This window comes from Grammomys surdaster, unplaced genomic scaffold, assembly GCF_004785775.1.
Source record: "Grammomys surdaster isolate TR1022 unplaced genomic scaffold, NIH_TR_1.0 149, whole genome shotgun sequence".
In the NCBI taxonomy this organism is placed as follows: domain Eukaryota; kingdom Metazoa; phylum Chordata; class Mammalia; order Rodentia; family Muridae; genus Grammomys; species Grammomys surdaster.
In genome coordinates, this window is record NW_021604607.1 from 9,247,277 (window position 1) to 9,270,351 (window position 23,075).

Below are 23,075 nucleotides of genomic sequence, written 5' to 3' on the forward strand. Positions count from 1 at the left end.
GCATGTGTGTGTGTGTGTGTATGTGTGTGTGTGCATGTGTGTGTGTGTGTGTGCATGTGTGTGTGTGTGTATGTGTGTGTGTGTGTGTGTGCATGTGTGTGTGTGTGCATGTGTGTGTGTGTGTGTGCGTGTGTGTGTGTTTTACAGGAGGTTGGATCAAGTGTTCTACAATTGAGCCATTTCCCCCCAGCCCACGATTTATTTTTTTCTCTTATTACAAGAAAATAGTTTTATGCCTACACTTTCATTTCAGGCAGTTTACAAATACACTGACTGTGATAATAAGTCTTCTCTGCAGTGAGGCAGCTGAGCTAACACCCCTAAATACAGGTGGGAAGACGACAACTACTAAAGTTTCTCCACATGAACTATTCTCTTAATGTCACGGAAAAACGATTGCAAACAGCCTACACAATACGCGTGGGCAGAAAAGCTGCGGAGTAGGTCTTGTGAACAGTGAAGTGTAATAAACAGTGTATCATCAACATTTAGAGGATCCACACCACAAACGATGACTTCTGGAAGTTCCCTCCTTTTAAAGGACACACTTGTTCTCCTTTCTGTTCCACATTACCCGAACATGGGTGCTAATCCTGAGTTTGGCCAGACATGGTTTAGACACAATGGCATTTCTGTAGGAACTTATCTTTGGACCCCTCATAGCAAAAGCAGTTTCTACAAAACCTTTGGATAGAAGATCTTCTGTCTGGTCCTGTGTGAGCTGCTCAGCCTGGCAGAATTCCCTGGCTTTCTCAGGTGGTTCAGAGCCGCCTGCCTGTGTTCTTGCTAGTAAGTCTGTTTAGCGGCCTTATGTAGGAATTGCTGGGAAAAGTCTGTCCTGTCTCCAGGGCTTCTGGGACCCAGGCTAATCGTGTGTGATGTGACCTTGGGAAAACAAAACAAACCAGAGAAGTATTTCCTCTGTCACCTGAAGCACTAGGCTTCTCTAAGACTCTACAGGAATGTTTGAGGTAGTGACTGGCTAGCTATAGCCAAGGCTCTTGGTGCAGGCTGAGGTTGCTTTCCACATGGGACACTAAGCCAGTCCCTCAAACTCTAATATTCGTGGGAACTTGTTAAAAATCAGAGTCACATTCAGTAGTTCTGCAAGTCCACACCTCAGCGTCTCAGACCCTGAGTCAGAAGGCTCGAGATCCAGGTAGAGCTGGACAGGCCCAGGGGATCACAGAAAGAAACCTAAGTCCTAGGGGCCAAATACTTCCAACAGCCCTCTTTGGCTTTTCTATTCAGAACCTCTCTCTCTCTGTCTCTCTCTGTCTCTCTCTGTCTCTCTCTCTGTCTCTCTCTCTGTCTCTCTCTGTCTCTCTCTCTGTCTCTCTCTCTGTCTCTCTCTCTCTCTGTCTCTCTCTCTGTCTCTCTCTCTCTCTCTGTCTCTCTCTGTCTCTCTCTCTGTCTCTCTCTCTGTCTCTCTCTGTCTCTCTCTGTCTCTCTCTCTGTCTCTCTCTCTGTCTCTCTCTGTCTCTGTCTCTCTGTCTCTCTGTCTCTCTCTGTCTCTCTCTGTCTCTCTCTGTCTCTCTCTCTCTCTCTCTCTCTCTGAGACAGGGTTTCTCTGTGTAGCCCTGATCATCCAGGAACTCCCTCTGTAGACCAGGCTGGCCTCACATTCACCAAGATCCGCCTGCCTCTGCCTCCCTAGTGCTGGGATTAAGGGCTTGGGCTACCACTGCCCGGCAACCTGCATTTGTTCTCAACTTGAATTTTTCCCACTGCATTCATTTATGCATGTGTGTATATGCATGTGTGTATATGAATGCCATGGCATGTATGTGGAAAGTCAGAGGACAACTTTTGAGAATTCAGTCTCTTCTTTCACTTCTAGTACTGAGAACTAGGGTCCTCAGGCTTGGCTGCAAGCACCCTTACCATCTGAGCCCTCTCTTATAAAGAGCAAATACAAAGGTTCTTCAGACCTGAATTCCAAGGGCAACAGAATTAGTTTCTTGTCACAAAATCTATAAGACACTTTCATATGGTGTTTGGCCTCTTCTACTAGGCTTGTCCCAGTTCACTCAAAGGATAAACTGGGAACATTTATTTAGACCTGGGATTTTGATCCCAGGGTCATGGGGAGGTGCAGCCAGGATTCCACTGAGGCATAAAGGAAATGGAGAAGTGCCCCCATTCTCATCGTGCAGAGGCTCCTCCAGGGCCTTCTCTTGTCGCCCCTAGGCTCAGGGAAAACCACGCTGTTGGATGCCATCTCCGGGAGACTGCGGCGCACTGGAACCCTGGAAGGGGAGGTGTTTGTGAACGGCTGCGGACTGCGCAGGGACCAGTTCCAAGACTGCTTCTCCTACGTCCTGCAGGTGGGCGTATCCCTGGCCCTGGCCTGCCCGGGCTCTGGCCCCCACCCCCGGGGTTCCGACGACCCTGATGTCTCCTTTCCTGCAGAGCGACGTCTTTCTGAGCAGCCTCACTGTGCGCGAGACGCTGCGATACACAGCGATGCTGGCCCTCCGCCGCAGCTCCGCGGACTTCTACAACAAGAAGGTACCTGAAGTTAAAACAAAGTGAAGGCTAATTCCCCAAGGGACAAGACCAGGTGCCTCAGCAGCTCCTCTTCCGGCTACCTCCTGGTCCTCCCATTTTTTGTCTTTGCTTTCATGCTTGTATTCTCCCCCACTTCTGCCATCCTAAGTGGCAGCTACATGAGCTGCCTGAACATCTGAAATGTGACCACCCCAACCCAAGCCTGGTGTGTTTTAATGCCTCTGCTCCCATCCTTCCGTCATGTGGCTTCAGGGGCTCCAATTCAGGTGGTCGGTGTGTTACCCACTTATCTGTCTTGTCTTTCTGGGGCTTCATGCAAAGTAGACTAAATGTGTTCCATTAAGGAAGAAACTATGGAGTCATTTTTCATCTAGGCTTGTTTGTTGACCCATTTGGCAAGTAGCTGTAAATAAACCCACCTTGACCTTAGTTGGAAACATTTCTTTGTTCAGTCTGGACTGTGAAGGCCTGGGAGCTGCCTGGGAAAAAAATAGTATCAGGCAGGGCTGTTGCCAGCAACAGGCACAGCTTCCTGGGAAGTAGGTAGGCATCTGACCATGCTCTTGGGAAAGCGAGCAGGCTGCTTTCATTTGAGAATCCTGGACAACTCTGGAAGGCCGTTAGCTGTAGGTAACCAGCCCCCACATAGCCATGCCTCAGCTGTCTCTCCTACTAAGGTTACCCAGAGAGCTCAGGGGTATTATATGGGTCCTGTCTCTGGTGTCTTCTCTGGCTGGCATTCAGCAGGCTTGTGTAAATACAATATCTCACTTATGTCTAATATTAGCCAGGGGAGGGGAGCGTCATCTCCACTCTGTGGGAAAGACCCATGCTCTCTAACTCCTTACTTCCTTGGGAAGCCTACAGTCTGAGAGGACACCTGTACTCTCCTGGAAGATGGTTGTGCAAAAACACGTTCCCATGGCTTGGTGTGCCTAGCCGAGTGACAGAGGAAGGGACAAGCCATGTAGTCCCTCTGCCGCTGTCTCTCTGCTTGTGTTAGTAATTTCTTAAAATCTAAAATGGTAGAAATCCCACTTCGAGTTTTTGGAGACGGGAGCTGGAGAGATGGCTCTGTACATGAGTGGTGAAGAGCGCTGGCTGGTTATTTCAGAGGACCAACCAGGGTTCCATTCAGAGCACCCACATGCCAAGCAAAGCTCAGTTCTAGGATTCTTCAACCTGATTCCAAGAGGATCTTACTAACGTCCTGACACACCCTGGTCTTGTTTCCCTTTCACACCTTCTGTAGGCCAGGGCTTTATTTATGCTGGTGACGCTGGTGACACTGGTGACACTTCTCTGAGACTCTTCTCCAAAAGTTACCCCTCTTTTCCTGTAGTCGTTTTGCGGCTCCTTTTGAAAGAAATGTGCTGGTTTCTTTTTTCATTTTGAAAGGGACACACTCTCATTAGAGGCAGCTGGGAACTAGTTCTTGGCTGTGGTATTATTTCAGTCTGCTTCCCCAGGGCTTCCTGCAGACTTGGGAAGCGAGGAAGGAGAGACGTAGAAATAGAGATTTCCCAAAGGTCTCTGGAGGCTGCTATAAGCTGGGCAAGGGGAGAAGGGGAAAGGGCAGCCTTCTTAGAAAGCCAGTCAGGATTGTTTTGGAATGTTATGGTTCGGAGAGTCCCAAGTAAGAAGCGGACTGCTGGAGCCGCAGGGTAGGAGACCAGGGAGGATTGGTGGGAATTAGAAGGCTGGATGCAGAGCTGCGGATTATATGTTGGGGACTCTTTGAAGTTTCTCTAAGAGATTTGAGTAAAGATTAGAATGGCTTTTAATTACTTTTGGAAGCTGGATTATATTCCTTTGATGTAAAACCACACTGTGATTGGCCACTTGAGCCTCCAGGACTTACTTGGGTTACAAAGGGGATACGGGGGCGACTTCAAACCAAATTGTTTTTTTTTTCTAAAGCACAGAAAATGTTTATGATAATAAAATTACAAAACCCAAATACCTAACATAATTCATGTCATAATTATGCCTTCAGAACACTTTTCTGTTGCAAAAATAAGAATTTTTTGTCTCTCCAGGGACTTAAAACCTTTATTTAAATCAGATCTATGTATTATATATTAAACCAAGGTGGATTTTACTGTAATGGACTTTTCTCCCCAGGGTATGGTGAGTCTGAAAGTGGCCCTTGTACTCTAGAGAAGTGTTATCTCTCCTGGGTCATCACCAGCCAGCCCATAAACTGAAGTATCACCATAGAGACAGGTGGCAACCCTAGGGTGTTGTGTCTCCTACAGGTAGAGGCTGTCACCATAGAGACAGGTGGCAGCCCTAGGGTGTTGTGTCTCCTACAGGTAGAGGCTGTCACCATAGAGACAGGTGGCAGCCCTAGGGTGTTGTGTCTCCTACAGGTAGAGGCAGTCATGACAGAGCTGAGTCTGAGCCACGTGGCAGACCAAATGATTGGCAACTATAATTTTGGGGGAATTACCAGTGGCGAGCGGCGCCGAGTCTCCATTGCAGCCCAGCTCCTTCAGGACCCCAGTAAGTGGTAATCAAACCCGTTACCAGATGCTAGTAAGGTATCCTCCATGTGTCCTCAGTACTTGAGGCTCTTTCCTCACAGTTCCCAATGAGAAATGGTTTGTGTTTGATTGATATCCCTGAGGTTTCGAAAATTTGAGACCCCAATTTTAGGAATGCTATGTAGTTGATTTCCTGGTGAGGATCTGTAAACTGGGAGACAGTCCCTCACTTATCACATTTCAACCTTAGAGTAATGTGAACGTGATACACACTCAACTGAACACTGAACTTTGATCCTTACTCAGACTAATGATAAACAGTGGCACATTCCCTCATGATGCTGGGTAGCAGCAGTGAGTCCATGAGGGAAATGACTGGCCCTACAGTCTGCTATTACCCAGCTAAGAGTCTCAGTAGGTTGGGTGTATTAAATGCATCTTCAGCGTATGCCATGCTTTCCCTTAACCACGGGGTCACTGGGTTATTCAATGTTAGGGCTACTATCACAAAGACCATTTGCAGTAAACTTCTCTTAAGAGTATCCTGTTTGTGTATCTGTGGTTCTCCAGAGGCTTCCATGAATATGAGGCCCACCCTGTCCATGCTGACTTATGAGAATAGGACTGTTGTGTCCCATAAGGAAGGCCAGTGGGTTCTGGAATGACTAGAGGTGTTTATGAGTAGGCCAAGTGTATATGCCATGGGGAAGAGGTTATCAAGGTGAGGTAGCCAGTCCTCTGCCTCCTCTGACCTGGTTTGGTCATTCTCCCAACTTGACAAACCTCACCACTTACATGCTCCTTTGAGAGGGCATTTTGCAACTGGATTCTTTACCCTGCACTAGAGTAAGCCAGCCTCTTCTGATAGTGCTTGGTCAGGAGACGATCAAAAGCCTTTGCCACTTCTTGGGTAGACTGTTGGAGCCTCTGAAGACCTCTGCAATGCCTGCCCATGTGCCGACACTTCAGACCTTGTATTCTTCCTTCTGGTGTGCAAAGACCAGACTTCATTAATACTGCAAAGTGCCCTGGTATGAAACAGGGTTGGGCTAGGGAAACGTTAGCTACTTTCTTACCCTCCTCAAGCCTGCCTGCTAACCCTGGTCTCTGTCAGTGTCCCAGGCATGGAGTTCAAGTAGTCCAGCGTACAAAGAGGCCTGATATGGTCTCTCTCCTGTCTCCAGGTGTGCTCCAGAGATGAGAGCTGGGCCCTCCCAGGTCAGGTTCTTTCTCCTGGGCTTAGGCTGAATGCCAGTTTCCATGTGGCCATTTCTCATGTGGCCACTTCTCACCACGCAGTTTGGATGGGCTGCAGCATCTCAATGAAGGTCTGGTCAGAATACTGACTTTTAAGCACAGAGCATGCTGGGCAGTGGTTCAGACGTCTGCCCCTTCTTTGCCGGCAGAGGTCATGATGCTTGATGAGCCAACCACAGGATTGGACTGCATGACTGCAAATCAGATTGTCCTCCTCTTGGCCGAGCTGGCTCGCAGGGATCGTATTGTGATCGTCACCATCCACCAGCCTCGCTCTGAGCTCTTCCAAGTAAGGGGATTCACCTCTTGTTCCACTGAACACAACAGTAGGAGCATGGCGTCTTGAACCAGGAATGGGCAGGACAGAATAGAGAGCATACACCAGTAATGAGAGAACATGGGCTGATTTACTCTGTACCTAAGGCATGTCAAGCATCATCTATACACTAGCACATTTGATCCACGATCATTCAACCCACAAGGCAACCCTGGGGCCGAGCATCCACAGACACACGTGAAAGGAGAAAGAGGTACAAGTTAGAAATGACTCAAAATCATACAGAATCACACAGTTGGTAGAATGATGCTAATGGCGACTTGGAGAGATGACTCAGTTCATAATGTATTTGCTGTGAGTTTGTTTTCCCCATATGCCTGTAAAAGCTGGGTACAGAGGCTCATGCTGGTACCCAGTGCTAGGGAGGCAGAGGCAGGAAGATCTCTGGGGCTTGCTGGCCATTCTGTCTAGCTGAATCTGTAAGTGCCAGGTTCGGTAAGGGACACTGTCTCAAAATCAAGGTGGAGAATAATTAAGAACAACACGTGATGTTAGTGGGGGGGAGGTACCTGGCAGTGGCATCATGACTTAGCCACTAAAGCCCCATTTCATCACATTATAGATTTTATCCCAGAGAAACTTCATTTGATACCCATGGCATCACTTTAGTTAGCAGTATGTTTTTTGTTTGTCAATAGATGCAGATTTAATATTTCAAACCCAAGCAACACACAGATCACCTCGGGTTGTCCATGGTCACTCTCTCAGTGGCCCAAGTGTGATGCTGGGGCTCAGAGGCATACAGCAACACTGCCGTGGGTTCCCATGGGGGGAACCCAGTCTGGGAAGCACACACTAATGCCATCTATTGTCCAATCAGCACTTCGACAAAATTGCCATTCTGACGTACGGAGAGTTGGTGTTCTGTGGCACGCCAGAGGAGATGCTTGGCTTCTTCAATAACTGTGGTTACCCCTGTCCTGAACATTCCAATCCTTTTGATTTCTACAGTAAGTGCATTTTTTATTGGATATTTTGTTTATTTACATTTCAGATGCCTTCCCCCTTCCCCCTTTCCTCTTCCTAGAAACCCCCTATCCCATCCCCCCTCCTCCTTTTTGCTTTTATACCATTTTAATTATATACAAGTGTTAAGATCAAATCTAGTACACTAGATTTGAGGAACAATGCAATAGATGCAAATAGTCAAGGAACAAGCAAGGTGATAAACAAAATTCCATGATCATTCCCTTGATCACTATTTCTAAGGGCTTATCAGGATGATCAAAATATTTGAGCCTACTTCCCTGTCCTAGTCCAAAGTCATTTTCATGTGAGAAGCCTACTTCCTCGTTCTAGCCTAAGATTTAGATTCCTACCTGAAATTACTTCTTTGTTCTGGTCTAATATTTAGGTTCCTGTCTGAGATTACTTCTTTGTTCTAGCCTAAGATTTAGATTCCTGCCTGAAATTACTTCTTTGTTCTAGCCTAAGATTTAGATTCCTGCCTGAATTTACTTTTTTGTTCTAGCCTAATGTCAGATTCCTGTCTGAAATTACTTCTTTTTTCTAGCCTAATGCCAGATTCCTGCTTGAAGCCCACTTCCTTGTCCTTGGCCAATGTCAGCAGCCCCAAAATCTCCCTGCCTTTATTTATTTCATAAACAATACTGAACCCGTCTTAGGTCATTCTGCCAAGAATGCCTTCCTTACCCACCATGGAATATGCATTATCAAAAGCAATGCACTCATGTCTTAGGTTGGTAAGGCTCTGTGCAGAATCTTACCCGTCCTTGGCTTGCCAGCCTGTTAATTTCAGTAAGTGTATTTTTAAAAAATGTTTACCATCGTGACTATTTGGAAATCTTTTTTTGATTTTAATTTTCAATTGTGAGTGTGTGTGTGTGTGTGTGTGTCCCTGTGCCTCCACACACATTTGTGCCATAGTCTACATGTAGAAGTTAGAGGACAACCAACCGGAGAAGTTGGTTCTCTGCTTTTACCATGTGGGTTCTAGGGATCAAAGTCAGGTCATCAGGCTTGGTTGCAAGCTCCTTTACCTGCTGAGCCATCTTGCCATCCCTAAATCTTCCTTATCTTTGATTTTGGCATGGATGACACTGGCTCTTCTAGGTTTTTGTTTTGGTAAGTTTTACTTTTGCACTTGTCTGTTTTGATGTTCTCTTATTTTTCAAGGAGTTAATTTGGCAGCTAGTTAACCTGCCTCTACTGACTTATCAGAACATAAGATAGGGCTTCTTTGTCAGACTGTCAAGAGAAAAAACTAGTCAAGTTTTGAAATCCTCCCAGACAGTTGTTATGGGATTCTCATGGCCTTTCTGGGTAGCTCTAGATATTTTAGTGTACCAGATAGTCATTAGTGATAGGAGCTTCTCCGTTGAGATAAAGAATGATTGATAAATCATGTATGGTTACCCACTATGTGCATGCATGTGTGTGCATGTGTGTGCATGTGTATTTAGAAACACATATTGTTTGGGGAAAACTTTTAGTGGACTTGACATCAGTGGACACCCAAAGCAGAGAGCGGGAGATAGAAACGTACAAGCGAGTACAGATGCTGGAATCCGCCTTCAAGAAATCTGACATCTGTCACAAAATTCTGGAGAATATTGAAAGAGTAAGACACCTGAAAACCTTGCCCATGGTTCCTTTCAAAACGAAAGATCCTCCTGGAATGTTCTGCAAGCTCGGTGTCCTCTTGAGGTAAGAGCTTTGGACTTATAACCAAGAGCTAACTTAGCTCTTCACACTCATTTACAATAATGAAATAAAAGGAACTGAAATTGGCTTTGTTTGGTTTTCAGGAGAGTGTCGAGAAACTTAATGAGGAATAAGCAGGCAGTGGTTATGCGTCTCGTTCAGAATCTGATCATGGGATTGTTCCTCATATTCTACCTTCTCCGGGTCCAGGACAACATGCTGAAGGGCGCTGTCCAGGACCGTGTGGGGCTGCTGTACCAGCTTATAGGCGCCACCCCGTACACCGGCATGCTCAATGCTGTGACTCTGTGTAAGTGTCTGTGTTTGGGAGGTGCAGCTCTCTCCCCTAAATCTATCTGCTCCAGATGTTGCCTTCCAAACGTTCACCATTATAAAGGAATTTCTCTAAGATAAGCCTGCCCTTCCCCCAATTCTCCAAGGAAAGGTAATTAACTGTAGGATCCCCTTGATGTGAGTGAGTTCATCAAACAGACATCTCTGAGGGTTGAAGGACCCAGAAAATGCCAGGTGATGTGGCATTGGTGGTACAGAATTTAGAAAGCTTTTCAAAAGTTTAGTCTTATTAGACTAGGACTTTCAGTTATAGATTCAGATACCATGCTGGATCCTATTTTGGAAGAGTCAACACCTAATTTTTAAATCCAGTGGGGATCCAGAGGCAGCACCGTGCTGCCTGGCCCTGCAGTTTGCTACAGAAGAACATGCATGGGGGAACTTCCAAAATGTCACACCAAATGCAGGGAAGAGGGAAGACTGGCACTTTGAGAAGTTGGCCCCAGATGAGGAGGAGGGTAATGGTTAAGTCTCTGCCTTTACCAGGCTTTTCTGGCCTCTGAGAACCAATGTTGAGTTCTGGCTGCTGTGGCGACCAGGGTCCTGCAGGAGAGGACAAGTGGCCTTGGGTCAGTCACTCACACTCCTTTTCTGTGTGCTTTATTATTTTAGAGAGAGGAACCTATGGGGTCTTTGCTACCTCACTGACCCCAGGTAGTGTGTAGAGTTTTGAGGTGGGAGCATTTATTGTCCTTTGATGATTCTGGGCACCATCTTGGCTGACCTCAAGTTCAGCTTGGGTAGCCTTTCCCCTCTCAGTGGTGCGGTGACTGACTGTTTCGAAATGTGCCTTCTATGCCAGTCCCCATGCTGAGAGCTGTCAGCGATCAGGAGAGTCAAGATGGCCTGTACCAGAAGTGGCAGATGCTGCTCGCCTACGTGCTGCATGCCCTTCCCTTCAGCATCATTGCCACAGTGATATTCAGCAGCGTGTGTTACTGGTAAGGTGGTGTGCAGGGGCATGCGGGTCCCCTGGACCAGGCTCCTTGTGGGGCATTGTGAGGTAGATAGCTACCGGACGAACCACTCCATCCACGCCTAGTGCAATGACCTGTCTTGCAGGGCACACATTTTATTACAAATAACCCCACTGAGGGCTTCCTGGGTCCCATGAGCAGCCAGCATAACTGTGTGTCTTATGCTCTGAGGGTCTGGGTTACAGAAGAGTGCTCACAAGGAACTGGGACACAGGTGCAGGAGCCAGCTAGTCTCCCCAGGCTGTAACAGCTCCTCAATCTGAAGCTTTGCTGATGGGGCTGGGCATCACAGTTTGGTGGCTCGGGGGGCTTCAGGAAAGAGAGTGGCTATGGGAAGAAGGCATTGGGAACCACGTTGCCTCTGTGGGTTTTGACCGATGGTTCTCTATTTCTTAGATCTTTACTTCTTAGAACTTAGAATGGTTTTCTATCCATCTCTGCCATGTCTCTTCCCTATGTGGCTCTGCTGTAGGAAGCCATGGAAGACACAAGTTGGCTTGCCCTGACTCCATTAGTGACAAGATAGAGAGGACTCCAGGCAGGTCTCTGAAATACTGTCCCTCTTCACTGCCTGCTGTCCTCTGCAAATGCTCCTAGCCGAAACTTCTGCATTTGCCATGCCATGCAGCATGAACTGTTGATATATGCATTCAAGTTGCAGGATAGTCAAGGACGTGCTGGCATAGGCTCCAGAAGGAAGGGTTTGCAGGGCTTAGCGCATGCTCTCAGAAGACACTTCTACTCAGAGAACAACAGAGGTGAGGCACATGTGCTATAAGCATGTTCAGTATCAGGACAGGTTGAAGGAGGTAAGGCATGACATGAGGAGGCCATTGGTTCATTGGCATCTTCCAGAAAAGAGTGTCAGGAGTGTAGCGGGTGCAGTCTGGGTTACAGGGCACAGGACATGACTGACAGGAGCCTTGAGGATATGGGCTGGTACTGGATAGGATGAAGAGGGACATTTGCTTAATCTGTATACACTCCTTGTATATTTCTTTCATTGAATTGTTCTCACCAGTGTCAGTGTGTCTTAAACTCTCATTAGGATGGGGGGGGGCAGCATTCACCAGTCCATTTGAAGAGAAAGAAATCAGTGTGACTCCCGTGACCACAAGACTTAAAGAGTGGCTGTCTTAGAATGTGGTAAGGAAAACCATCAACAACTATTTGAAGACTTGGGGTGTAGCTCCAGGATAGAAGGCTTTCCTAGAGTCCTGAGTTAGATTCTCCAGTGCTGCAAAATTAGCATGCAGGCAAACAGACTGTGAGTGGATGAACATTACACTCAAAGTAGCTAAGCCCAGTTACATATGTGGTGGGGGGCGGGGGTCAGAGCGGCACGGCATTGTGGATGCAAGTAGATCCAGTCACACTGAACAAAGACGGAGGGAAACACATTCCCCCACACCCCCACAGACAGAGACAGAGAGGATGGATGGATAGATAGATGGATGGATGGATAGATAGATAGATAGATAGATAGATAGATAGATAGATAGATAGATAGATAGATGCTTCTGTGGATGGCTTATGAAGAAAGTTAAAAGACGGGCTGGAGGGATGGTTCAGTGGTTAAGAGTATTGACTGCTCTTCCAAAGGTCCTGAGTTCAATTCCCAGCAACCACATGGTGGCTCACAACCATCTGTAAATTCTGTCTTCTGGTGTGTGAAGATAGCAACAGTGTATTCACATACATAAAATAAATAAACCTTTTTTTAAAAAAAAGGAAGTTAAAAGGCTTCGAGGAGAGAGATGGAGAGAACAACCTTTGCCCCATACTATAAAAATGTCAAAGGCGACAGAATGGTTTAGAGGCCACAAGACTAAGACAGAGAAGAAAATGTAATTAAAAAATGACGGTGATTTGGGCAAGGGAAAGGAGAACCTTCAAGACTTTTGGGGAGGGTGCAGGTGAAACATGTTTGTTTGTTTGTTTGTTTGTTTTATTTTTTGTTTTTTTCTTGCTCTACAAATAGACTAATGGGCCCCCAAGTCTAACGAGAGTTTAAGACTCAAACGGGGATGTGGCCCAGTTGGTAGAGCATTTGCCTAGCTTGCACAAAGCCCTGGGTTCAATACCCAGCACAGCATAAAAATTGGCTGCCACAATAATCCAAAAGTTCAACTTTCTTGAGTGGAATCTGTATAAAGGCACACTGTCACCGGTGAGAATAATTTATGAAAGACATATAGAAGGAAAGCACACAGATGCAGGTTAGCTTGTTTACAAGGACAGGAAGGTCAAATCAAGACTCTTAGAATAAATGACACTAGGGGGGATGGGGTGGGAGGGTAAGGCGTGGAGAACAAGGTGGTGAGTGACCACATGCTGGCTATAATCCTACAGAATTGGGGTGGGTAGAGTTAGGGCAGCACAGTGGGAAAAGTGGGAAAGGTGGGTGAGGTAGGGGAGGTGAGGGAAGTGGGGGATATGGGGGAGGTAGGGGAGGCAGGGGAGCCCTGGGCGTTGGGGTGGGAATGGCAGGAAGACTACAGTTATTTATGAAGAGACCTGGAGAATTCAAGACACTGCACACACCAGCCAGGAAGCTGTTGTCTAAACAATTTAATATTTTACCACGAGAGCTAAAGGAGTTGTAACAAGCAATGCATACTGAGTGGAAGGCAATAAAACAACTGTGGTAATAAGTAGGCTCAAATGTAGGCTTTGTTCCTAAGAGGGCTGGCAAAGGGGACTGTGGCTCGCCCTGTTAATTCCACCTCCCACCAGCCGGCTTAGTCACGGGAGGCAAATATGGTCTTGTTTTTAAATGATAGTCTGTGGGGAGAAAACTAAAGCCCTCATGTTTTTTAGGACTCTGGGCTTGTATCCTGACGTTGCCAGATTTGGATATTTCTCTGCCGCTCTTTTGGCCCCTCACTTAATTGGAGAATTTCTGACACTTGTGCTTCTTGGTATGGTCCAAAACCCCAATATTGTCAACAGTATAGTGGCTCTGCTGAGCATTTCTGGGCTGCTTATTGGATCTGGATTTATCAGGTAAGAAGAAGCGATTCCATAGATTTAGTCTGGCAGGGTTTGTGGTCAAGGGTCCCCTAATAATGACCATCATGGAGCAAACCCAGAGGGCTGAGTGGCGAGCTCGCCTTTTCACCTTGTAGTCGGGGGTGTTTCTACTGCTTGCCAACCACTACTGTCTGAGACTTTGAACTGTTCAGTTTGTTAGTAAGATGTCTTCTTAGTAGAAATCAGGACACAGCAATGTAAGCACATTACTGACATGACTCACATGTAACCAGCTGGTAAAACAAAAGACAGGAAACACTCTGGATTCTCTAAGGAGACTCGCAGCACAGTCTACAGCCAAACTGTATACTTTAGCATCTAATTGGTACAAGTGATGCTTGATTCCAGGTCTCAAATCTCATTTTAAATATATTTATTTTTATTTTGTGTGTATGTGCAAGGTCCTGCATGCACCATGTATGTGTCGGTGCCTATAAAGGCCCAAAGAAGGCAGAAGATCCCCTGAAACTGGAGTTACAGATGGTCACGAGTCACCATGTGGGTAGTAGGAACTGAACCCAGGACCTCTGCAGGAGCAGCCAGTGCTCTTAGACACTGCTAAGCCATCTCTTTAGAACTCTGTACCCTAAGAAGGGAAAGTGGTTTGCCCGGCTAATACCCCCTCTTCTTACTAGCTAGCAAGGAGGCAAGCATGGGTGCTCTGGAATTAAGATCAGTGAAGTAAGGAAAAAGCCAATAGGATAAAGTACTGTCAAGAAAAAAAAAAAAAAAAAACAAATATTAGTGGGGACGTGCCAAACATCAACACTGGGAGTCTCTGGATGACACTTAATTTTCCATCACATTTTACTTTATAATTTTCCTATCATGTATTACTTTATAATCAAGAACATACATGTGCAGTGCACATATGTTTTACAATTAGTCATAAAAAGGGTCTAAAAATGTAATGAGTTAAATCTATCCAGGCAACGCTGTATGTGGGCTGCAGCAGGTGACCCTAAAGGAGCATGATGGCTTTGTTTACTTAGCTTAAAGGGCTGACGTGGTGCTCAGAGGGAAAAACAGCTTCTCTGCAAGCCCCAGGACCTGAGTGTGGGCTCCCCACACCCACACAAAAGTCAGGCATGGCCTGTAGCCCCAGCAGAGACAGGGGGATTGCTAGAACCTGCCTGGCCCTCAAATCACAACCTTCAGGTACAGTAGGAGACCCAGTCTCACTGGACTAGGATGGAGACAGACAAAGAAGAATACATGGCATCCTCCTCTGGCCTTCATATGTGTGCTCATGAGCACACACATACACACAGGAGCACACACATACACACACAAGCACACACATACACACATGAGCACACACATATACACAGGGGCATGCACATGCACACATGAGCACACACATACACACAGGAGCATACACATACACACACAAGCACACACATACACACATGAGCACACACATGCACACACCAGCATGCACATGCACACATGAGCACACACATACATGAGCACACACATATACACACGAGCATACACATACACACATGAGCACACACATGTACACATGAACACACACATACACACATGAGCATGCACATGTACATGCACACAGCCCACACACACAACAAAATCAAGCAAGAAACAACAAAAATGTGAGCATCTATTTCAATTTAATTTTATTTACTTGAGTTTGGAGTAATTTGTCTTCAAATAAGAAAGCTAAGCTTGGACTTGACTGCTTGGGGCCCACCTCTTGGAGGATGCTCAGAGTGCACATGCTTCATAGAGAGGGCCAGGCCTGGACCAGAAGCTCCTTCTACTGCCTAGCTGCCTCTTGATCATGAAAAAGCCACTTTTTTGTTTTTCTCTTGAAACTGGTTTCCTGATTTATAAAACCTCCAGATAAGAAGCTACTTCTTCAGATCAGGAGGGGTTAATGAGATAACCCAACAGAGAGCATACCATGAGATGTCCATACTAGACTATAGAAAGACAAGCCACTGTTGAGGGAAGCGAGCTAGGTTTTCATCCATCAAGGACAGACTTTATATTACACTGCATTTGTCTCTGCTGTTGAAGTGGGTTGGTAGCGTCTCTGAAGACTGTGTAAGTCAGTCCAAATGTTCAGAATCAGGCCGACAAGGAAGACCTAAGAATGGGTAACCTCGTCTCTTCTTTCATATATTCAGATGTCTAGAACGCTAGTCAGTGTGGTACTACTCCACATGCTGGGGTTCTTGGGAAAAGGGATGAATGTTCTTAAGAGGGATACCATGGCCACCACTGGCAAACATTCTCATGCTCTTGGCAAAGTCACCACATCGCAAGGCTGTGCTCGCCCTCAGCCTGCATCTCTAGGCTCTCCTTTCACGTCATCATCTTTCCTGACTGAACTGCCTGCAGCATCTGGCCTCTGGCTCCCTCTTGCTTAGACACACATGGAAATGGCTTTGTTGTTCCTTCTTGCACAGTACATCATAGAATACAAGAGAAAAGTAAATGCCACCCAAACAATCACAGACCAGAGTTCTGTGTGTCTTGCTATTTTTTAAAATAAATTTTAAAAAATAAAAATAAGATCGCACTACTCTGTCAGATGAGACATATGCATCCTTTCTTCCCTTTTAACAACAGTGCAGATAGCCATGTGTCGATCACAACACCTGGGTCCTCCTTCTTGAAAGCAATCCTAGATTTCTTTCTTTCTCTCTCTTTTTTTTTTTATGTGCATTGGTGTTTTGCCTGCATGTACGTCTGTAGGGTGTCGCAGATTGGAGTTACAGACAGTTGTGAGCTGCCATATGGGTGCTGGGAATTGAACCCGGCTCCTCTGAAAGAGCAGTCAGTCTCTTAACCACTAAGCCATCTCTCCAGCCCCACAATCCAAGATTTCTGTGACAGAATCTTATTCTCTTCTTGAGCTTTCCACTTTGTCCCTCTCTGTAAAAACTTGCCCTCTGACCCCAAGGTTGAAGGGGCTCTCTCTGAAGCACTCCCATGCACACACACACACACACACCCCATTAAGGCCATCTTACACTGCATCCTTTCTTTAATATTTAAGACTGTTAATCTTGAGAGCTGCAATATGTACCATTTGTCACTACAGTCTTTCTTAGTGACCAGCCCAGGACCTAGAGCTAATTAAGTGTGCAAAAATCACTGGTTAGACTGAACGGAGAAGTGAATGACTTTCCTTGAGCTGCTATACAGGGGTCAGGTGCTGGCTGTGTGGGTTTCCTTTCTGATACCAAGTATAAGAGTATAAGTGCACACGGGGCACGTGTCTTGTGTTTAGCTCTGTGCACAGGGAGAGCTGAGGGCACTGACCTCAAAGCAGCAGCACATGGTAGGGCAGCCCCTCTGGTGCCGCCACCCTGCCCAAGTCTTTGTCATCTCATACTGGGCCTTTTGTCACAGCCTGTCCTTCCTTCTTTGCTTAGTCATACCCTCCTCATTCTGCCCTCCTCTACCTGTTGGCACTGCATCCACTTTCTTAAAACACCTTGATTGTCCCCGTGGTTATTCAGTGTCAACTTATTTCCAGGCCCCAACCTACTGTTTCCAACATCAATTTCGAGCTCCTCTCCCCGGGCTCGCATTTCCCATCCTCCATCCAGCAGCACAGCAGGGCTGGCAGCCTGTGCTTAGGCCGTCTGCCTCCTTAAGTGTTCTTGTTTTTAAAGATTTATTTATTTATTTTATTTATGAGTACACTGTAGCTGTCTTCAGACACACCAGAAGAGGGCATCAGATCTCGTTACAGATGGTTGTGAGCCACCATGTGGTTGCTGGGATTTGTGCTCTTAACCGCTGAGCCATCTCTCCAGCCCCCTCCTTAAGTGTTCTTTCTCCTCTGTGATTTCTTCCCAACTACCCTTTCCAGTCCACAGCTTCTCATCTTGGAAAACTGCCTGTAGCTGAAAGGCGTGGGGCTGGGGGACCTCCTGGGAACAGGAGAGACGACAAATGTGAATTGCAAGGGTGCACTGGACCTGTGGCATTGGTTGTCGGTGTGCTCTTTACATTATTGTAGCATTGAGGATGGACAGTCTGTGTGCCCAACTGCACTGTGAGTTCTTTAGGGATAGGATACTTAAAAATATCCCAAAGTACTGGGCAGTGGAGCATGCCTTCAGCCTTTAATCCCAGCACTTGGGAGGCAGAGGCAGGTTCATCTCTGTGAGTTTGGGGCCAGCCTGGTCTACAGAGCAAGTTCCAGGATGGCCAGGGTTACTCAGAGAAAGACTGTCTCAAAAAACAAAAACAACAACAATAATAATAATAATCCCTAAGTACCTAGGATTAGAGTCTCATAAAGAGAAATTATTTAATATATATTTAATTTATAATGTTTTACTTGTGAGAATGTCTGTATGCCACATGTGTATCTGGTGCCTAAGGAAGTCAGAAGAGTCTGTTGCATCCTCTGAAACTGGAGTTACAGGTGGTTGTGGGCCACCATGGAGGTGCTGGATTTGAACCCAGGTCTTCCACAAGAGCAAAAACTGCTCCAAACTATTGAGCCATCTCACCGGTCCCAAAATAGATTGTTACTGATAGAAGCCATACAGTCCTTCAAGAGGGAATCAGTACTGGCAGGAAGCTCCTTCTGAGACAGATTGGAAAGGAGTGTGTTTTGCAAGGATAAAGAAAGGAACAAGGGTAGGGGACCCCCAATCTCAAGAGCTTCTACTTGCAGCCTTAGCTTTTCTCCTTGTATTTTGTTGTTGGTGGTGGTTTGTTTTGTTTTGTTTTGTTTTGAAGCAGGGTTTGTGTGTGTAGCCCTGGCTGTCCTGAACTTAATTCTGTGGACCAGGCTGACCTTGAACTCACAGAGATGGGCCTGCCTCTGCCACTGCCTCTGCCTCCTGAGTGCTGGAATTTAAAGGTGTGCTCCACCACTGCCAGACTCCTTATATTCTACTCTGGTTCTCGAATCACCCTGAGGACCTTCAGAGCTCCGCTGAGTCAGATGCCAGACAGTCTGATAGAATGTGTGCTAGGTGTATGATTTCCTGCATGTTTATTTAAGAAACGGGGTGGGGGGGGAGAGAGAGAGAGAGAGAGAGAGAGAGAGAGAGAGAGAGAGAGAGAGAGGACACCAGCCAGCAGTCATGAGAGGCTCTTAAGTCTCTACTGAAATGGGCTGCCAGGTAAAGATTCAAATGACAGAGCACCATGCTTACTGACATGGAGGGGTGACTGGGACCTATTCGGGACCATGCAGAGTGTGAACAGCCTCGTTCTGCCTGGTGTGAGTTTCATAAACACACATGATATACGGTATCACCAAAACGTCAGCACTTGTTTCTGGATAAACTTACAGTATACTGTGTTATTTGAAGATTTCAACTGTAGGGATTATGTTTACAATAGAGATGGAAGATTAGATTAGAAAACATAAAGACTTCTTTTTCTTTTATTTAGTAAGAGTATTTTACTAGAACCTATTGAATTTTCTTTCTCTTTTTTCTTTTCCTTAAGAAACATAGAAGAAATGCCCATTCCTTTAAAAATCCTGGGTTATTTTACATTCCAAAAATACTGTTCTGAGATTCTTGTAGTCAATGAGTTCTATGGTCTGAATTTCACTTGTGGTAAGTATTCTATTTTACAATATTTTTTTTGCATGTGGCCCTGAGTAAGCAATTTTCTAGGGAAATGTATTTTTTGGAAGAAATGGTGTGTGTGTGTGTGTGTGTGTGTGTGTGGGCCAGAACACAACCTTGGATTTTTTTCAGTTTTGTTCCTTCATAGCTACCCATTCGTTGTTTGAAACAGTCAGTGAGACCTGGGCTCTCTGACTAGGCTGGGCTGGCTGGACAGCAAGGGTCAGGGATGTTTGCCTCCCCAGTGCTGAGATTACACTCGTTTTGTGTGAGCAAACCAAACTCAGGTCCTTGCTTCTATGGCAGTCACTTTACTAAGTTATCATCCCAAACTCCTGAAATGTTGTATTTTCATAACAAAAGTATTTTACACCTTGATTTGAAATAAAACCCACCATTTTCTCTGATTTAAGGCATTTTAAACAGTATTGATTTTGTCAGTGAATGCTTTTCCTCCATGTATGTATGCACGCTGTGCGAGTGCATAGCGGCTGGTGGAGGCCAGAGGAGAGCGTTAGACCCCTTGGAACTGGAGTTACAGACAGGTGTAAGCAGCTGAGTGGACGCTGGGAAGCAAACCCATGTCCTCTACAAGAGACAGCTCTTACTGTGAGCCACCTCTCCAGCCATGCCCCCGTTTTGTCTGATTTTCAAAGGAAAATATTCAGAGGTCAAGTTAGTCTCCTGTTGCTTAGGGGCACTTTGATATTCTTAGAAAGTGACAGGCCTATGTAATTGCTAGTATATTCTAGACAGGCTCAATTCTTATCTGCGGAACACACCAAAGCAAGCTAATGTGGCCTCTGTCCCCCAAGATGGTATAGATCACAGATGAGTAAACCCATTTTTTTAATCAATCATTTTTTAATTGGATATTTTATTTACATTTCAGATGTTGTCCCCTTACTTCACTCCCCCCACCTCCACCCAGGAACCCCCTATCCCATCCCCCCTCCTCCTGCTTCTATGAGGATGTGCCCTCCACCCCCCACTCCCACCTCCCCAACCTTGAATTCCCCCACACACAGCATCCAGCCTTCATGGGACCAAGGATCTCTTCTCCCACCTATGCCCGACAAGGCCATCCTCCCCTACATATACAGCTGGAGCCATGGGTTTCTCCCTATGTGCTCCCAGGCTGGTGGTTTAGACCCTGGAAGCCCTGGTTGGTTGGTATTGTTGCTCTCCTCATGGGGCCGCAAACCCTTTCAGTTCCTTCAGTCTTCTCTTTAACTTCTCCATTGGGAACCCCTTGATCAGATCAATGGTTAGCTGTGAGCATCTGCCTCTAAATATGTCAGACTCTGGCAGACCTCTAAGCAGACAGCTATATCAGGCTCCTGTCAGCCTGCACTTCCTAACATGCAACAAAAGTCAACCTCCAATCCCATGACAGGGTACTGAGGACACAAGTCCCTTGGCCACTGGAAATCCCAGTGTCTGGCAAAGTTCAGGGGTTAAAAATCTTCAACTAACAACAGCAGGTAACTTTAGGATATTTGACAGTAGGTGAAGATCAGAAATAGGATAATGAATCTATTCTCAAAATACAAGTAAATACTTTTTCATCTTCAAACAAACCAGAACCCATCCTTTGCCGGGCTCACTCTTGCTTTATTTCACTGTTAATTCTGGGTTCTCCAAAACAGTGTGTGTCTTTCATGAAGACGGATACTTAGAGGTCTGAACATTTTCTCAACATCAGGAAAATATTTGTGAGTCAATAACCTGAAGTGCGTGAGACTGACATTGTCCGTCTTTTCCTTGGCAGGTGGATCCAACACCACTATGCTAAATCACCCAATGTGCGCCATCACCCAAGGGATTCAGTTCATCGAGCAAACCTGCCCAGGTGCCACAGCCAGATTCACAGCAAACTTCCTGATCTTGTACGCATTCATCCCAACTCTGGTCATCTTAGGGATACTGGTTTTTAAAGTCCGAGACTACATGATTAGCAGATAGCTAGGATGACGGGCAGGAAAGGGTTAATGGAGCACAGAGAAGTACTTTCTTCTAGCCCCGAGGATTCCATCTGTGACCCTTGAGTCTATCCAGAGCCCCAAGGGCAACGAGAACTCACAGTCTTTTGCTATTCCAGCTTGTGGGGTATTGTGGTGCTTGGACATTGTGACTGAACTGATACAATAATGTAAATAATAATAATTCATTAACCTGCAGGACAATAGCTTGACTGTGTTTTTTCTAGACACAGAAAAATAAACCTGTTTAAAAATTATATTTACATTTGATAAAGAATTTGATAAAAATAAAAAATGTGTATGATTACTGACTGAGCACATCAGGCAGCTACTGGGCAGATGCTGGTGAACACCCCTGATACACAGCAATTAAACTTCAGGAAGAGGATGAAGGTTGAACTCCACAGATCAGACAAATGTTGGCTCGTCTTCACTTTTAGCGTAGTTTGCCTTTTAAGAGGAAGCATGTGACAGAAATAAGCTATGTGAAACTGGGGAACAGCTGCTCTGAAATGTCTGTATAGAGAACTAGTGAAACTACACAACACCCCACCCCCAAAAGAACGGGCCGCACCCCGGGAATTCACGGTCCCGGGAATCCACGGTCCCGGGTTGTGGAGAGCAACGATACTGGTAAGAGCAGACACACGTCCGCAGAACATACTTCCAGGGATGAAATGATGGGTGTGGGCTGTTAGAAATGAATTCTCCACTAAATGACTGATTATCTTTCTCATTGATCTGCAAGTAATTCATGAACAAGTCTGAAATTTAATTCTCCCAATGTTACCATGGTAACCATGAGCGAGGCTCTCAGAGAGAGCACATGAACTTGTCCCGTTGCTGTGACCTAGCTTGTAAAGAATGATAAATTATAGCACTTGAACTGTCTCCCATTACAGAATGAAGGAAGCCACAGTGGAAGCCTATTGCTTAGAACTGTATTTAAGGATCTGAGGCGTTGCTACATTACCAGTGTAGTATTGTCAATTTTTATAAAAGGTCTGTGACACCGATGATTATGGTATAACAGTTACACAATGTCTTACAGATTATGTATGTCACATCAGTTATAGGCAGCCTTAGAGACGGTAATCTACTCAAGCGATTCAGAGTCCCACAGGAGCCTCCTCTGAAGTCACTGACTTCAACTTACTGAAGATATGAGGACTCGGAAGGAGCTTTGTTATTACATGCAGATAAATTTCATTCTAGTTCAGAAACATCTGGGAAATTGACATTGTGCGTGACTTCAAGCTTTTAAATGTTAGTGATAGCACCCTAGAAATACTCTGCTTTTGACACGTGACATCCTGGATCTCAAGTCACATAATGAACAGTGATGTAAGAAAATCAACTTATAGAACAAACATTACTGTTGCTGTTATGGCCTGGGCTGCTTGTGCCGTCAAGGTGCTGGCCACGGGAGGGCTTTCTCCACAGCACAAACATAACCCTGCTGGGCGTTATTCTCAAATGTCAGAACCATATGCAAGACAAACAGCCGACAGACTCCTCTCCCATCAAAATGACCCAATGGTGGCTCCCCACACACATGCCCCTCACCAGCCCTCGTGTTCTTAGTTAACCTGCTTATTTGAAGCTGTGCCCATACTATGCAATGAGACACGCAGGTTACAAGAATACACACCTTTCCTGACTAATGATAATGCCTATACTTACTCAGAACTGGCTTCTTACATGCGATACCCACCCGGAAGTCATTCTGGATCTAATTCTCATCTCATGAAGTTTTGGTCAGCTTAGAGACATGCTAGCCCCTATGTCTAGCCCGTTCTTTAGAAGGTGATATTTAAAGAGAATGGGGTGGTGATGAGGGGAGAGGTGAGGATGGAGGTTGCTGCTCTAAGTGGTCGGTTTTAGGCAGCTGGAGTCCGGGT

The 23,075-nt window shown here is 45.8% G+C and overlaps 1 protein-coding gene across 1 annotated transcript in view; it reads left to right on the forward strand.

The window, feature by feature from the left end:
* The window catches only part of Abcg5 (ATP binding cassette subfamily G member 5), a 24,903-nt gene extending 3,434 nt beyond the window's left edge, over nucleotides 1–21,469 (forward strand). Inside the window, exons 3-13 of the mRNA XM_028765086.1 lie at nucleotides 2,191–2,327; nucleotides 2,413–2,511; nucleotides 4,884–5,016; nucleotides 6,404–6,543; nucleotides 7,412–7,541; nucleotides 9,045–9,258; nucleotides 9,360–9,565; nucleotides 10,412–10,550; nucleotides 13,407–13,592; nucleotides 19,068–19,180; nucleotides 20,964–21,469. Of these exons, the coding sequence (XP_028620919.1) occupies nucleotides 2,191–2,327; nucleotides 2,413–2,511; nucleotides 4,884–5,016; nucleotides 6,404–6,543; nucleotides 7,412–7,541; nucleotides 9,045–9,258; nucleotides 9,360–9,565; nucleotides 10,412–10,550; nucleotides 13,407–13,592; nucleotides 19,068–19,180; nucleotides 20,964–21,157 (1,691 nt within the window). The 3' untranslated portion in view covers nucleotides 21,158–21,469. The remainder of the gene's footprint in view (nucleotides 1–2,190; nucleotides 2,328–2,412; nucleotides 2,512–4,883; nucleotides 5,017–6,403; nucleotides 6,544–7,411; nucleotides 7,542–9,044; nucleotides 9,259–9,359; nucleotides 9,566–10,411; nucleotides 10,551–13,406; nucleotides 13,593–19,067; nucleotides 19,181–20,963) is intronic.
* Nucleotides 21,470–23,075: the final 1,606 nt, after the last annotated feature.